Source organism: Tenebrio molitor, chromosome 5, assembly GCF_963966145.1.
Source record: "Tenebrio molitor chromosome 5, icTenMoli1.1, whole genome shotgun sequence".
Taxonomy (NCBI): domain Eukaryota; kingdom Metazoa; phylum Arthropoda; class Insecta; order Coleoptera; family Tenebrionidae; genus Tenebrio; species Tenebrio molitor.
This window is the reverse complement of record NC_091050.1, coordinates 15,965,436-15,981,370: the sequence shown is the minus strand read 5'-3', so window position 1 is coordinate 15,981,370 and position 15,935 is coordinate 15,965,436. Positions and strand designations below refer to the sequence as shown.

The following is a 15,935-nucleotide window of genomic DNA, read 5'->3' as shown; positions in this document are numbered from 1 at the left end:
CCTCAACATAAAACAACAACTTAACCTACAAAATCACTTCGAACACGAAATCCACTCACCGGCACTCAATTCTTTCCAATTGACCGTCATCGGACTGCGAATTCATCGACGAAACCTTCATTTTGCCAAGAACTGCACCACTTTTACGTTTTAACTACCGCAAAAACCTAACCTATAAAATGGAAACTTTTTAGGATGGCGGCTGACATTGACAGCTGTCACTCGTCGTTTATATCAAGGAGAATATCAGATTAAATTGGATTGTTGTGTTATGAAGAAGCCATCCAGCCAATCTCGCATGTTTTCGAGTTTCTGGAAGCGTATTCCAACTTTTCCGGGTTTTTCGGTCGTGTTTACACACGGAAGGACGCGATCTGTTCTGATGGTAATATCTTGGAGCAGCCGGGTGTTATATTAAATTTAAACTTAATCTGTTCATTTCGCGGAGATTGCTTCATCAATTCGAGATTTATCCGGACGACAAGCGGAACAAGCGACCCGAAGCGACCGGAAGTTATTGAATTATAATAATTGCGCCGATGTGCAACAGGGAAGACGCATCAGAAGAACACTTTGGGCCACCGGAATTGATAACTTTCAAGTCGAGAGACAAATTCCTCGACTCCTGACAAAATTATAGATCGACACGGACTTTTTGACCTTCTCGGGCTAATGAGCTTCGGGTCGTAACAGTTATGACAGTTTCTCCGGCTCCCTTTCCGTATTATGCGCCGATATCGAGTCCGGGCAGATCTGGAAAAGTGTTCCGGAACAATAATTTAGAGCCGTTCCGGTGTTAAGCAGTCGATTATGCAAATGTCGCCGTTGTCGGGGCGTTCGAGTGGTCCGCTCCTTGATTACGTCTAGCGTGAGTGTGGCAACACGTGTCGGCGATCGTCACCACGTGTGATCCGGTACTAGTTCACCCGGAATCGAGTCACACTTCACGTGACCGCTCCCGACCGATGCACTCCCGAACGTCGTCTCCGTCGAGCGTTGCGTGCACGCCAAATGTGTGCACGTGTCGGCCTTCCGTATTCTCCCGCCGATAACAATAAATCCCGATCGCTCCGGAGCCGAAAATGTTAAGAGAACCGTGCGACTCGAGATACGAATAAAGATAATCAGCTTATGTGCCATTGTTAGCGTGTTTTCGCCCGGACGACATCCATCCTATCGATTCCAGCCGAACTTATCGAACTCGGTGTCGTAAATTGTCTGCGGGGGCCGTCCGGGTGCACCCGAAAATGCTCCCGTCAAATTTAATATAAACATGGCGTATCAGGGTGTATTCTTCGGTTGATTTATGGCGATGCCGAATCTGCACGATTTAAATTCATATTAGAGGAGTGAAAGGGGCTGCCGTGATGGCCTACATTCAAGTGTCGGTGCGGTTTGGCGAATTCATCAGCGACAATGCTCCAGTGCAGTGCACCTCGTTATTTCCTGAATTTGTTCGACGGAATCGATCGTTTTGCAGATGGAAGCGTGTCGATGTTCCTAAATCTGAAAGAGACGTCACATTTCAAGTTTGCGTTATTTGGTAATTTCCCACGAACGAGGCACAGCTGATGTTCGACTCAACCACGAACTTCTTTTTTCAATTTCATTAAAAACACTTCACGCAAACATTTTTGTCTTTAATCTTACGGCTTGACAGTTGACACTGTCACATCAACGCACCGGTCTGTGGTCACCACCGGTTACGGAACGTACCCCAACTTGGACTCATGAACGCAAACGGGAAAATTATCGCAATAAATGGTACTTGTGAGATGCGATTTACGGTTTTATTCAAATTGTGTTTGGTTAAATTACAAACGAACAATAATAAACGACGATAATTTAATTTCCGCTTAAATGTCAAATTTAAATTGTCAGATTAATGGAACGATGCGTCATCCGGTTGTCAGTTTTAAAACGTCTCGTGGTCGTATTCGTTGCGATTTATTTGCCTAAAGTTACAACATTTTAATGACTTGTTATTAATTATTATTACTACATAATTAGTTTTTGTCTATGGTGAAAACGACGTCATAACCTCAAATTTTGTGATGTCCGGTGCAGGTGTTGTGAACATGTAGAATTTGATTTGTTCTGTATAAACGGTGTTGTTTTCTGTGCCAGAGCGAACACGACGCCCTGAAAGAGTGTTCGGGTCCATTCAGTCCTCTCCGCGCCCGAACCGTCCCCGCGAAGACAATGCTCGGAAAAGAAGGGATCGCATCCTCCAGGAGCGGAGGTGTCAAACTAAACAGGTCAAAGCTTCGAAGATGGACGCAGGCGCGTCGTGAAAGCTCCAAAAAGGCTCAGCTTCAGCTTTCACTGGAGCCGTACCGGAGTCAGTAGCCTCGCGCGGATGCAGCGACGTATCCCGGAGTATCCGGTGTTGGCGTGCACGAGCGCGAACTCGTCCGGTAAACAGATCGTCCTGGAGTTTCAAACGCGCAGCGTGATGGACGACTGACTTGGCCCCGTTCACTGTGGAGTGTTTCACGAGTTATGGACACCGAAAATATGACGTAAACTAACTGGTAACTATCACCCAGGAGTCGGCCCCGACCGACTGACCCCCTCGCGTTTTTTTTTCGCGTTGAATGCGCGATTTAATCGCTTCCCGGACCGGATTCGGAAGAAGCGTCGGCCGTGGATGTTAACAAAGCAATTAAATTTCTCGCGCAAAAAATCGCCAACTTTTTACGTCGGGGCTTGCATTAATGGCTTGTTGGCGGCGATATTTCACTCGGCCATGTGTTTCAGCCCCCCATTTCGGAAGGTGATTACGCCTTCATTTTCTTGGCGGAAAAATGCGGCGAACGTCTGGCGAACAGTTAATTTCGACCAGATTTCCGGGACCCCGGCTTTTAATCTTTTTAAACGGTGTGTAGTGTTGTAGTTCTTTAATCATTGGAGTTAAGTGATTGGTGGTCGGGGTGCATTTTTATCTCGCCCCCGTCGCCCACCCCCTCTTCTTTTCGCTCTTCCTTGAGGTTCTACCTAAATTTTGCATAAAAATAAGTGGCAACTCTCTGCGATATTTATGCCTTTCGTGTGAATAATTAAAAACTTGTCGAGATTTTTTTTTTATTGGAAAAATCAAACATTCACCACTGAAACGTGATTCTCGCTGAATTTTTATGATTTTTTTTCCAATAGGATTACCGAGTTGTGTGTATTTTGCAGTTTACTCTTTCGACAACAGTCGATTCTAGTAAATGCCGAGATCAAACCGGATTTTTAATACGAAAAATCTACATCGACCCTTCCGCAAGTTGCAATAAAAAATGTTTTGATATTTGTTTTGGTGTGGAAATAAAAATTGGTGTTGCAAAGTAAATCGCTCATCCCTTTGGACTCCCTCGACTCTCGATGGAAACCAAACAAATGAGAAGCGGTATTGTCCATAACCGAATCAAAATATTAATGTCCACCAAAGCGTAGTGTAATGGAAAATCCGCACCGGATTATCCCATTTAATGCATTTATTTTTCCACTCGGCCAACTGGTCGTCATTAATATTATGTTCCGGTTACCATAGCATCATCAGCAGACAATTTAATAAATGCAACAATGTATCACACGTAACTCCGGCGAAATTCCAGTAATAAATACAAATTCTGTTGCAGTTATTATTGTTTATCGGTCGGATGGATTGCGGCGATGTTTCGCAACAATCCTGGTTCTTTTTTGGGCCACAACAAGAGGAAACGCCCCACTCGATTTCGACGAAGTAGCGACTCGCGGATTTTAATCGCGAATTACGACCCGTCAAAACGAGTAAACAATAGGCAACTTGATCCTCATTTAGGAAAATATAATGGATTAAGAGAGGGTTAATTAGGGTTTCGTGTTTGAACAGTTATTATAAAGCGGTTAACCCTTTTTATGTGAGAGCTGAAACGGTGCAGCCGCGATGAAAAATCTTTCAATTAAGGAAAGCGTTAAATTTTAATCGATTCGCAGTTCGTTAATTAGGGAAGCTTCCCCTAATACGATCGTAATGATCATTCCGGAGGTCATGAATTATCGGACGGGCGAGCAATTAGAAGTATGGAGTTCGGGAAAAGTGCGAAACTGGAGCTGAGCTTTTCCGATTCGGCGACAAAGGGAGGGCGACGGTGCCGGGGAGGGTTATAAATACGGATAATGGGAAAACAACAACAGAACAGTGTTTATTTTTTATATAATTCGGTGGTCGTGTTTTCGCAAAGCGGAAGGAAAAAGTCATAAAATGAAAACAAATTTTGTTTTTTTTTAATGTAGAGGAGATTCGGCTCATGTAAAATTTTGTCATTTTTAATTTCCTGATGAAATCTGATGATATCTCTGATGATCCGTGCGATAACTTTGTAATTCAAATGTCATCAGATGTCATTAACTCATTACAATAGTAACTGTCATTATTAATTATATTGACTATTAAAATTTGCTATTACAATATGTTTACTTTAGAGTAATAGTAGATTACATACCGAGGTGGAAAGTGTTTCATTCCTGTCGAGAGCTAAGATAGTTTACCAAGGCGTAGCCGAGGTGAACTAATGCCCGAGGCAGGAAGGAAACACCTTCCCACCGAGGTTTGTATACTATTTTATTCGGAATCATTACATTTTTAGCAAATAAACCATTAATTTGATTAAATTTCATTTCTACCGTTTTTCGACAATTCGTGTACGCCACTGGAAAAACGTCATAACAGGGCGGAAAGTGGCCTATTACTGACCAAGAGAGGGAAGTAAAGATAAAAAGGAATCGTTTAAGGTTAGGAATGTGCATATTACAATACGATTCCGAATAAAACATTTTTATTGTGCAGTGTTACTTCAGAAATGGAGAGAACGGAGAATGGTCCTTTTCGACACCTCGAGTTTTTGAGGAATTTCAAAAAAAGTTTCCGTATTTTCAAAGCACTTACCTACCAGCAATTTGCCTTGATTATTTTGTTTTTCCATACCTGAAAAACCACGTGTTCAAAAACAGGACTGGCACAATTCCTGAATTAATGCTACGCGGTCACCGTTGAATAAAGGTGCGGGAGTGTTAAATCTGATTGTTTCATTGCACTAGGTGAGGAAATTCTCTTACAAGCGACAGGTCACACATAATTCACACCTTTATGAAAATCAAGATTTCAACGTTCTCAAAATCACTAACCTAACTTTTAAGACTGACATCATTATTGAATTGCCAACTGAAATTTTTGGTTACAGTTCTCAATTTTTTTTTTTTTTCGATCTCACGGTAGCAAGTGAATTAGAGAATTTACTTGAAAATCAGGTAAGCTGTTAATAAATGTATATTTTTAACTTGGTGTAGGCTGGTAGGTGTAGGGTAATGTGGAATTCAGGCAAAGGTGTTACATGGAATATTCTGCATTACCGGTGGGAAGGTTCGAAATTTATTAAATTAACGCGACCCACGTATCTTTTGCTCATAGTCGAGATTTGATCAATTATAAAGAATGAAAAGCAAAAATAAGAGAGTGTGCTGGGAGAAAAAGCTGGAAGAAAAAAAATGACTGTCGAGTAAAAAATGAGAAAATTGCTTCCAAACAAGCTTCCAATTATTTTATTACTCTAAACTCTGTTTCGAGTTTATCAAGAAAATTGGATTTGTCAGAGATATTACGAAGGTCCAACAGGTTGTACAGAGGAACCAGAGTTGATATTGGTTGAGTATATTTTGAATATTAGCAAAAAATAGCACAAGAGACGCACTTTTATCATTGGTTTAAAGTATCACAAAAATGTTTTAAGCCTTTGGAAGTCGACAGGAACTCTAGGTCTACCAAAGAGAATGTTGATCAGTATTTTGACGAGCTTGAAGGAGTGATAGTATAGTACTGCGACTATTATTCGCAGAGAGTGAAGGATGCGTCTCAACATAGTGCAAAGTGAATGTAGTCAAGTACTTATGCTGAAAAAGAAACAGCTTTGAAATCCGCCAAACGTGGATATTTAGACGCAACATACCGAGTGATGAATAAAAAAAAATCAAGAGTGCTACCTCACCTTTTGTTTTATCCGAAACGTCTCTCTTAGCTAAATCGTACACATATTTGTATACTTGCTATACACAGTCGTTTTATTGGTTGCCTACACCTCGAAAAATTTATTATTAATTTTCTTAACCCTCCACCAATTATTAATAAATTATTGCTTTATCTTCAATGGTAAAACTCATTTTACCAGTTATTCCGGGATAATTGTTGCGTACAATTACAGGAAACGTCCGTAAACTTTGCCGAAATCGAAAACTATTTTCAAGGTTAACATCAATACCGTTGCTCTAAAACTGACATTTGTTTGACATTTCCGCGAAAAATCTGCTTACCAGTGGCGTCGCGTGTGGCAATAAAGCTTGTAAATTACCCATTCCTACGAGTGTAAAATATTACTCTTGTTTATTTTATAGGTAAATTTTCTCCATTATCAGATAATAATAGTAAAATGCACAAGTATAATTCCAACGTCTAAAATTCACGATGTATGATTTATTATAAAGTAGCGTTTGAGACCACAAATTGTCTACGCCCCTGCATTGAACGCTTATTTGCATATGATTCCGCTACGACGCGACCGATAATAATTGGCAACGCCTGCTCTGATTTGTTTTCTTTTTGATCACTTTGTATGTATGAATGAAATAGAAAGTTTTAAAAATTATTATGAAAGTATCAGCTAAGGATCATTTTTTTATTGCGTTTACACACGAAATCAAGACATTATTAATTTAGCTAAACAGTATTTTGGAAATATTTTGCGTGTGACTCACAAACTACAACCCCCCAAATAAAACTGTGATGGGGAAACTTACTTACAGTGAAGATGTTATTGATTTAAGAAAGAACAAAAATCATTCAGTTTCAACTTGATATTTCTGAACTTTCTGAACGCATCTACGTAAAGATTCAAAATGTGAAAGAAAAGTGAAGAGTGTTGCATCTACAGGGTTTCACTCTGTTTGTTGTGACATCTTCGAAGAGACTGACTTCTTGTGTGAAGCAAACAAAATTCAGGTGGAAATTAATTTGGAAGCGTAACGAAATAAATGTTGATGGTATTGATCCACAACGACCAGATTAAACATGAGTTGTCACCCTCTTCCAGAAGTAAAAAATAGATGAATTCAGCGTGACCGTAAACGTGATCAAGTTCAGATAATTATTGCTTCAGAAAAAAAAAGAAAAACCCATTTCCATTTCAATCGTTCGTCTTTTGGAGTCCAGCAAGTTTGAGATGCCTCTGAATGATCTTCCAAAGGATGAGGATGTCTGCTACCGGTCACTGGAGAGATCACCATCACAAGTTGAACATGCAGATCGGGAAGAACATTTTCAGATGGTCTAAAGACATGATTTGCAATTATTGCTGACACGAAAGATGCGGTGATGCTGAAGTTCCAGTGATCTTTGCAGATAAGATCTCTTGTACCAGTGTATACGAATTTTTTATTTATTGTATTTTTATTTTTGAATCTAAAACTCGTAATGTCCCTAACTGCTAAATAAACAACATCTATCTATCCATTTCATATTACCTTTGCCTCCCAAACATTCGAATTCAAACAGCGAGATATGTTTTCTCAAATAACACGATTTAAATATTTATCCAGGCTAAGTCTGCTAAGAAATCTAAATTGGAAATGGTAGAAGCAGCGAAAATATAATTTTATATGTTATTAAAATGGTAGATGGCTAATCGGGGGAAAAATTGACAAATCCATCTTCGTCTTTAGTTTAAACGCATTAAACGTGTACATTCATACACCGCCCCAAGATGAAGCAACTCCACACACCGCAATCACGTCGCGCTTGTTTACTGTTCAGTAGATCAATGGTGGATTGCAGTTTTTCAGCCGTGTCGTGCATAAGCGTAGCCGTTTTGAATATTTCATCGTAAAACATAATTTCGCTAATTGCCCCTTTGTTTACACGAGCGCAGTATCAACGCGATCCATGATTGCATAACGCAATCTCCGCAACGTATAAATTTCACAAAGCTTTTAATCACATATAAGTTCAATTTCGAAACGGACAGACGAAAAACTAACGCGCAATACTATATTTCCGATAATGGGATGTGGGCGATGAGCCCTGACCGAACAGGTCCGTATCCGCGATTTTCGTAGTCAATCCGCGGATGGCGGAGAATGTTCAGCGACGAGGGACAATTTCGCGTGCACACATCACACGATAAACATATCCTGTTGTTTCTGGAAATGCGTCCGACTCGTCCATTTCCCTAAGACTCCCGCGGGAGACGCCCTCCCCCTCGGGCGATTCCCGAAACGGGGGGAAGGAGCGCACGTACGAAACAAAAAAATGAAACTAGCTGGAGCGATGTAGTGGCGGTCGGAAAAAATGTCTGGCGTTGTTAACGGTGTTGGTTTAGCCGGCAGCGACATCACTTTCGATTTCCGAATGGCGGAACTGGATTTGTTCGGGATTTATGGGGGAACGGTCGGAAAAAGGGTAAGAAATGCCGAATCGCAGCCTTCGGCGGCTATATTCGAACGTTTGCGAATTGAAGTGGTTGAGCTCATCCAATTACTCCGTCTGTGTAAATTTATACAAAGTACTTTTCCGGCTCGGCCTTGTTAGACGTGAAATACACAGCTCTCCTCACATATCTTTGCGGTACGTACACATACGTAGTTATCTTCGGAATTTATGCGGGCGCATCCAGAATATTCCCAAGACGGAATGCGACGGGATAATTTTTTTTCCTTTATTTTTTTCCGGCCAACATTACGTAACGACACATTTCCCTCTCTTTCTCTGACTTCGCCGAGTTTGTTTATTTTAAAAATTTCATCCACCAGCGAAAATATCGCGCTCTCAAGATGATGGAAATTTAATTTCGACCGACGAGTCGCCCGTTATCGTCCAAGATAAGCAAATCGACGGGGGCGGTTAAAAAACAAGGCGAAAGTTTGCCACAAAGGGTGAGGACAGATGTCGCGTCATTTCGATATTTTTCTCCCGACTTTATTATTTGAGAGGGTCGGAAATCTTTCATGTGGTTTCGGCGAAAAGTTGGACACGTCAGAAGTATCGAGGAGTGGTGAAAAATTCAGGGAATTCACGGCAAAGCGAGAATTTAATAAGGAAAATGCGCTGGCTCTGCTTTTTAATCAGTTTTCTTCTGCGACAAACACTGTGTAGGATTGTTGCAATAGTTGGAGGGATGGATAGTTGCAGATTAAAAAGTTGATACATTAAGTCGATTGAATTATTCAAATCGTTGGTACGCGAACGCGCCATAAAGGATCAAAGAGTGAAAATGAAATTTGTATGATTTAATTTTCTCTCGTTGGTGTAATCGGAGTTTTGGGCTCAGTGATGTAGTTTGAATATGTTATATCCAATTATCGAGGCAAATTATAATGTATTCCGTCGAGTGCACGTTTTGTTTTGGAAATGCGAAAAGAGTTGATCGGAATCGGGGTGAATCGGAACCAGAAAATGGCATTTTCTAATTTTTATTTTTTAATCAATATTTTTTCCGGGAAAAACCAGCGGCAATGTGCGGAAAAGTAAATGAGCCGTGTTGTTCAAAAGCTTGTATTTTGTTTTGTTACGAGATCCATAAAAAAAAAGAACTGTTGGAAAAATCGTAAAAAATAAATAAAACACACAATATAATTTTGTTAACATAACGAAATTAACCAAAAAAAGAACATCAAACACCAACCATAAACCGTGGAATAATTCATGAATAAATTTATCAAATGCATAGATAAATTCGAATCGGTGAGTTTCCATGAGAAAAAGAAGGAAATGGAGGATTTTGCGGGCACGAGAAGAGAAATACTTCCATTTGGGGAGCGATATTCTCGGGGCTAAATCGCGTCATTATCGGGGGTCGTTTGTAATTGTGAATTATGATTTATGCGTCGGCCGTAGCCTTACTTTTTTGGGTAAAAATTACGCTGCAACGGTCCTAACAAGCTCACAATCCATAAAATCGGGGGCAAAAACCTCCCTCCCGTTTTTCCCTTGTTGTCAAGTAATTTTTCCGGGCAGCGATTTCCATAACGTCAGTCAAAACGTCTGCACGTCAAATAATTATTTCAATTAAAAGCCGGCCCGGCACCAGCAAATTGAACAGGACCCTCGTCCTTTGATATTATAGAGTCATTATTTTTGCGATGGTTTTAATTAATACATCAGGATACAATTTTGTTGTTTAATAAATTCTAATTAAAACGGAAAATTAATGGAGATGAGTGTTCCAGGGTATTAAAGTGCATCCGGACCACCGTCGAAAGAAGTCTAGACGTCGTAATCCTGCGGAAATAACCGCCAAGGATGTGATTAAATATTAGCCGAGCAGCGCCATTTCTATATGATACTTTTTACGTATTCAGGACGTTTATCGGGACGGTCTGGATTATGCATGGTGGATGAGTAGCTTTCTGGAGTTAATTAGCTAGACGGTATCAGCGGTGTAGCTCTGTTCGCGATTAGTGGTACGCGTCGGGTGGTTTCTCGAGCGGGGCGAGTGTCCCGTCGCGTGCCGCTCTCGTCGAACCGAAACGCGCGGAGTATTCCGGTCGGACTCAGCAACGACGACTTAAATATTATAATGTCGGCGGGGATCGATTGTACTCGCCGGTTTCTGACATTTTCATTAGCTTTTTAATAGACCGAGCTTGAAAAAAAAAACAATTTTGTCCGCGCTTAAGCGAAAGAGCAATATTTTTTCATTCTCGCCGCTTTTAATTTCCGATCGCTTGTCCCGCCAGAAATATTGTTTTTGCGCCGAAGAATTTTTCAAACGGAAAAAGGGCAAAAGCGAAATGACCCCGACGACCCGGGCCGCTTCTTTAATCCCTTTCGTCGGCTTTTATTAGCTCCGTCTCCCCGTCCCGTTTTATTTACTCTGTCGGCTTGGCGAATATGCAAATGCACGTTTTTAATTCAAGTTTGTCATTCTTAAAAAACATTTTTCATTTATTATCCTTCCGGTCCGGTGACAGCTCCGCGAGATCCCACGTCGTTAACGGCCGGATCGATGTCAGATAAACTAATTAATTTTTTTCTCCGCTCCCAGTCGAGAACACGCCTCCGGTTTTTGCGTAAACAAAATCATTTACAACGTAACGTCGACGTCGATAATAATCCGGTGATTTTTAGCGTCGCAAGCGGTCGTGTCCGCCGGATCGGGCCGAAAAAAAATTCCGGTTTAGGGCGATTTCCGGTTAATGGAGCCCCACTTGATAATTTCTTATGGCTCATTAGGAAGGGTTCGAGTGGCCGTTTTTGCGACGCCCAAACAGATTGCGTTAATGGCTATTAACGCCGAGCATAAATTAATAACGACGCCCGGCGATTATTACTAAATCGCCGGTTTTTCGGGGGCCGTCGGGACCCCCACGGGGGCCAAAAAGGGGCGGATTCACGCGTTAATGAAGACACGAACGTGTCTGATCAGCCAACCGACACCGCCACGAAAAAACTGTCACAACCGGCGGATCCAGATGAAAGAAAGCGTTGTCAAAAACACGGCTTTTTCGATCGTCAATGTTTGTCGAGCTTTTTTAATTAGGGCGATTGTTTTTTCAGCCGAGATTAATCGCGTTCCAGCGGGAAGTTTCCGCAACGATACCCCGGAAAAAACCGGCCAAACAATAACAATATTGTAAAGTTCGAGATCATGTTGTTTAAAGTTAAGTCGAGCAGTCTTGAGTTCGGATTATTATCTTGGAGAAGTTGTAATTGTAAAAAGTTGGAAGCGTTCGATTCGATAAAATTAATTTCGCCAGCCCCTCGCTCTTCGCCTTCGTTCTGGAGTTTTTAACTTTAAAACAAAGAACGATCGAGCCGCCGATTCCTGCAAGTTTTCCTAATTTAATCGCGTGGGCCGTGCACCGTGAAATCGCAAGGACCTTTGCCATTTTCTTTGGTCGCACCCTGGCGGCCACTTTTGCCACTTGACACACCTGTACACAAACTGGCGTTGGAGTTCTGCCGTCCCCCAGGGCTCCGTTCTCGCCCCACTAATATTCTTACTTTTCACTGAAATCATCCATTTTCTCTTGTCGACCGCCAGATATCAACGTCAACTGATTTTCATTTGTCTCAAGCTCACTTGTCTTGGAATCAGTACATATTAAACAAAACAACATAATACAGAGTCATTATAAATGATTGTCTCATTGGTGACGTAGTTGAATGTGCCGCAAGCTTCATAACATGAGTGAGACTAGTATCGCCGATAGGTGGCGCTACCGGCGGTAGTGGAAATCTGGCCACTATAGTTTGTCTAACGTTGCGAGGGTAGCGGCACATTCAAAATTTGTGTGGGTATTCAACGCCAACTACGATGGGACAATCATTTATAATGACCCCGTATTACATACTACAGTGTGGAATAAAATGATTTACATCTAGTTACCTTTGGAATTTTTGCACATGTAAATTTTCCTGTACCGCTCTACTTTTTTTTTGAAGTGCCGAACTATTAGTTCTGTCAATAAATGTCATCAATCGAATTGACAATTGTTACAATTTACTAAATTGAATTAACAAACGTTGGTGGCCACTTTCAACACTAGCTGTGACTTGCTTTTGTTAGCTTCTTTTTAATTTCAATCTCTACTTTGCATTCATATCATCCCTTCGCAATAAATCACATTTGGAATTTTGGAATATTTTGAGGTTAGGCTTTCTTTTTTTTTTGTAGAGCGGCATTTCGTATTTTTACAAGGGTAATGCAAAGGTAACTAGATGTAAATCCTTTTATTCCACACTGTATAAATTTGTTTCACAGTCTTTTCGACGTAAATTGAAGTCTTGACTTTGGCGGACCCAGTTTGAAGGAGTTTTTTGTGAATCTTTGAAAAGAAAAAAGCAATTTTTTAAATGGTCCTTGCCTTAGAAAACATTGTTCTGATTTCACTTTGTTGCAGAACCCTCCTAAATTTAACCTCCCATAAATAAAAATTCCCCCCCGCGTCATACTTCTCTTGTAAACATATTTTTAATTAATCGCCTCGACACTTTAGGGGAGAGAAATGAACTCGAGGGATGTAACCGAAGCTTTTTTGTTTGCATTGTTCTGTAAATAATATAATTATGACGCGAAATATTCCGTAAATTAATTCGTGCCGGCGGAACAATGCTCCTGCAGGAGTATTGTCGAACGATCCTGGACCAAATTAGCTGAAAACCGAGGCCAATTTAGCATCGCTAATTGATCGGAGAAAACGTAATTTCATCAGTGTAGAAAGTGGAGTAATTTGGAATCTTTTCAGAATAATAATAAAAAAAATTTCAACGTCGTACGTAGGGGAAATTAAAATTTTCCAGGAACGAATATTAATTCTTGTCTCTTCTTGTATCGGGGAAAATTGTCCGTTCTGGCGAAGTTTCCGCACGAGAGTGGAAGCCCCATCGAACGGACAGAATAATGAAAGAGTTCCGGATGCAGTTAACCGGAAATTTAAACCGACAATTACGGAGAGGAACTTGTTCCTCGTCTGGCTCCGGCTGCAATTCCAGAATGTTTTTGTGTTGACGTCCCAATTCCGTAATCCCCGGATTAACCGGAAAAAATTTTAATGCCGGGGAAAATATCGGAATCGGCTTGTCTTGCCGTTTCCTCGACGCTGATCTGGCAAAGGCGCGACAGCAGTCAGGTATTTGCGCCGGATTTGGGCGTCCGTGTCCCGTCCGGGATTAAAAAAATTCAAATCAGGTTTGGGACGTCGAAAAATTAAAAGCGATAATGAAAACGTGCAAATTTAAAATTAAATCGGCGTCGGATGCGAGTGTGGGACGCCTGCTGGTGCAAATATGAGCGTTATTGTGTCAATTTGAACAGGAATTGGCAAAAAATTTAACCTGAGCAAAAAGCGAATCGACGCCGGGAATTTATACCGGTTGGGAGTCGCATATTTCATGGTGGGATTCCCGCTCGGGGCCCCTCCTGATGGAACTGTTATGAAATTCAATTTTGGTGGTATAAGGCGCAACTTTTTCCCCTATTTCCGTTTGTTTAAACTGATATAAGGTTTTCTATTGGAAAGGCAAACTTTTCCAGTTTACCTGAAAAATAAGGATTTGCATTTTTCACAAAGATATTCCCTCTCTAAGTGCTCAGCAACCGGCCGCACCGTGTGAACTCGCCAAATTTCGCAATCCGGGGAATTACCCCGGGGACTCGTCCGCGTACCAGTTTCGGCTCCGGGGGCGGGCCCGCACGATTTAGATAATCACCGGGAAAAAATTAGTTTATGGAAAAAGTTCCGGATTATTCGCGGATTATTGTCACTGCTGGCGAATAAAACGCGAGAGCTCTTTCGAAATTTATTTAGTCCCTTCTGCAGGTGTACACTTCTGAATTTGTTCTTTTTTGCAGATCCCAGTCGAAGATGAAATCTTCCAAGTACACCCAAGCCAGCACGCCCAACGACAACGACTACCGGGACTACCAGAACGTGGGCGTGACCCTCGACGATGGCAACCAGAACGTGGAGGGCCACCGCAGCTCCGAGTACCTCCTCAAGACCAACTACGACCCGTTCAAGACCCCGCAGGACCTGAGGTACAGCCCGGAACGGAACGCTAACCGCTTCCCGGTGGACATCGAGCTGTGCAACTGCGCCAAAGAAGCGATCCTCGCCAAGGGCTCGCCGGCCGTCGTGATGAACCGCTCGTTCAGCACGCTGCCCAAGTTCGAGAGCACCAACCTGAGCCAGTTCAGCCTCGACCGGAAGGTGTCGAAGTTCGCGCCGCGTCCGAAGCACGCCTTCCAGTGCGAGCAGCTCCAGAAGATGCAGAGGAAGCGGATGCAGTCCCCCGAAATCATCAATATCCACCGCGGACCTAATAACGTGGTTTACGACGGTTACGGTGATGAAAACTGTGCGATAAAATCGTGTGCTTACGATAAGGAGTTTAAGTGCGACGATTACGGGTTCAGGAGAGGGCACCCGTTCAGGACGAGCTCGAGGTCTGTATGGGGGCGTTTGTCTTGTTTGCGACGCGAGCGATTTACACAAAGGCCACGATTTCGCTGATTTATGGCCGGGTTTTTGCGCGGGTCGGGCCCCGGAACCAGATGGAGGACGCGACGACTCGACTCGGGAGCTTAATGAGAAACTTACGACTAAAAAACACGCAATATGTATTCTCCTCGCTCGCGTCCGGGGGTTTTCATTACAGTCCAAAGATCCGGCCGGGAGATGGCGTCAGCCTCGGCGACTCACGCGTGACGCCCGTCCACGCGACTCTATAACCGAGAGAAGCGCATAGGTTCGCCTTCCCCCGCTCCAAATCCGGTAAACTTTTAATAATATCAAACCAGCCGCGAGGGATGTATTAGCTCGGGCGCTCCAGGCTGGCTCATACATAATCTCAATTGCGGTAGTCCCCCTTCAATTTACCTAATTGTTTAATTCAGTTGCGACTAGAGTTCAACTAGGTCAGATCGTTCGGTGCAATTTTAGGCATTTCGCATCATAATTTTCCCGGAGTCTTCGGATTTGATTAAAATCGGGCCGCACAGAGTGCAGCTTTCAAAAGTTTGATCGAGCCGCTTTTACAATCGTAAGGCGAATCGGGCTTTTTAATGCGATTAGGCTCGATAAGGGGAGCTTCATTACTGTCAATTAGGGCAAACAGATTTGTGACACATCCGAGGAAGGAGGGCGCGACGTGTTTGAAAAAGAAGAAAAAGTCGACTTGCCAACTTCGATAATGTAATTCGGCCGTTTTGCAATGTTATAAAACGAGTGGAACACAAGTTAGACGTTTACTTTGAAGGGAGATAAGTTGTTTTGACGCGTCGACTTCACTCAAACTCTCCGGCGAAATTGATAATTTGGCGAAATTTTAAATTATTGTTTTTTCCCTCCCCCGGGCGGACTTAGCCGCGAAACGAGATTTGAGTTATCGGGCCGGGTTGTTCTTTCAGCAATAAAAGTCG

At 42.2% G+C, this 15,935-nt stretch overlaps 1 protein-coding gene across 4 annotated transcripts in view; it reads left to right on the top strand.

The window, feature by feature from the left end:
* Positions 1-15,935, top strand: part of LOC138130632 (dipeptidase 1-like) — a 155,330-nt gene that overhangs the window by 28,151 nt on the left and 111,244 nt on the right. For 2 of the 4 annotated variants that reach the window (XR_011159614.1, XM_069047231.1), the window contains exons 1-2: positions 1,874-2,534; positions 14,367-14,960. Coding sequence is in view for 3 of the 4 variants with exons in the window: in XM_069047231.1 (XP_068903332.1) it covers positions 14,380-14,960 (581 nt within the window). In the remaining variant the exon portion in view is untranslated. Of the gene's footprint in view, positions 1-1,873; positions 2,535-14,366; positions 14,961-15,935 lie in introns of those variants that run through there. The other 2 variants (XM_069047233.1, XM_069047232.1) reach the window with 1 other exon arrangement.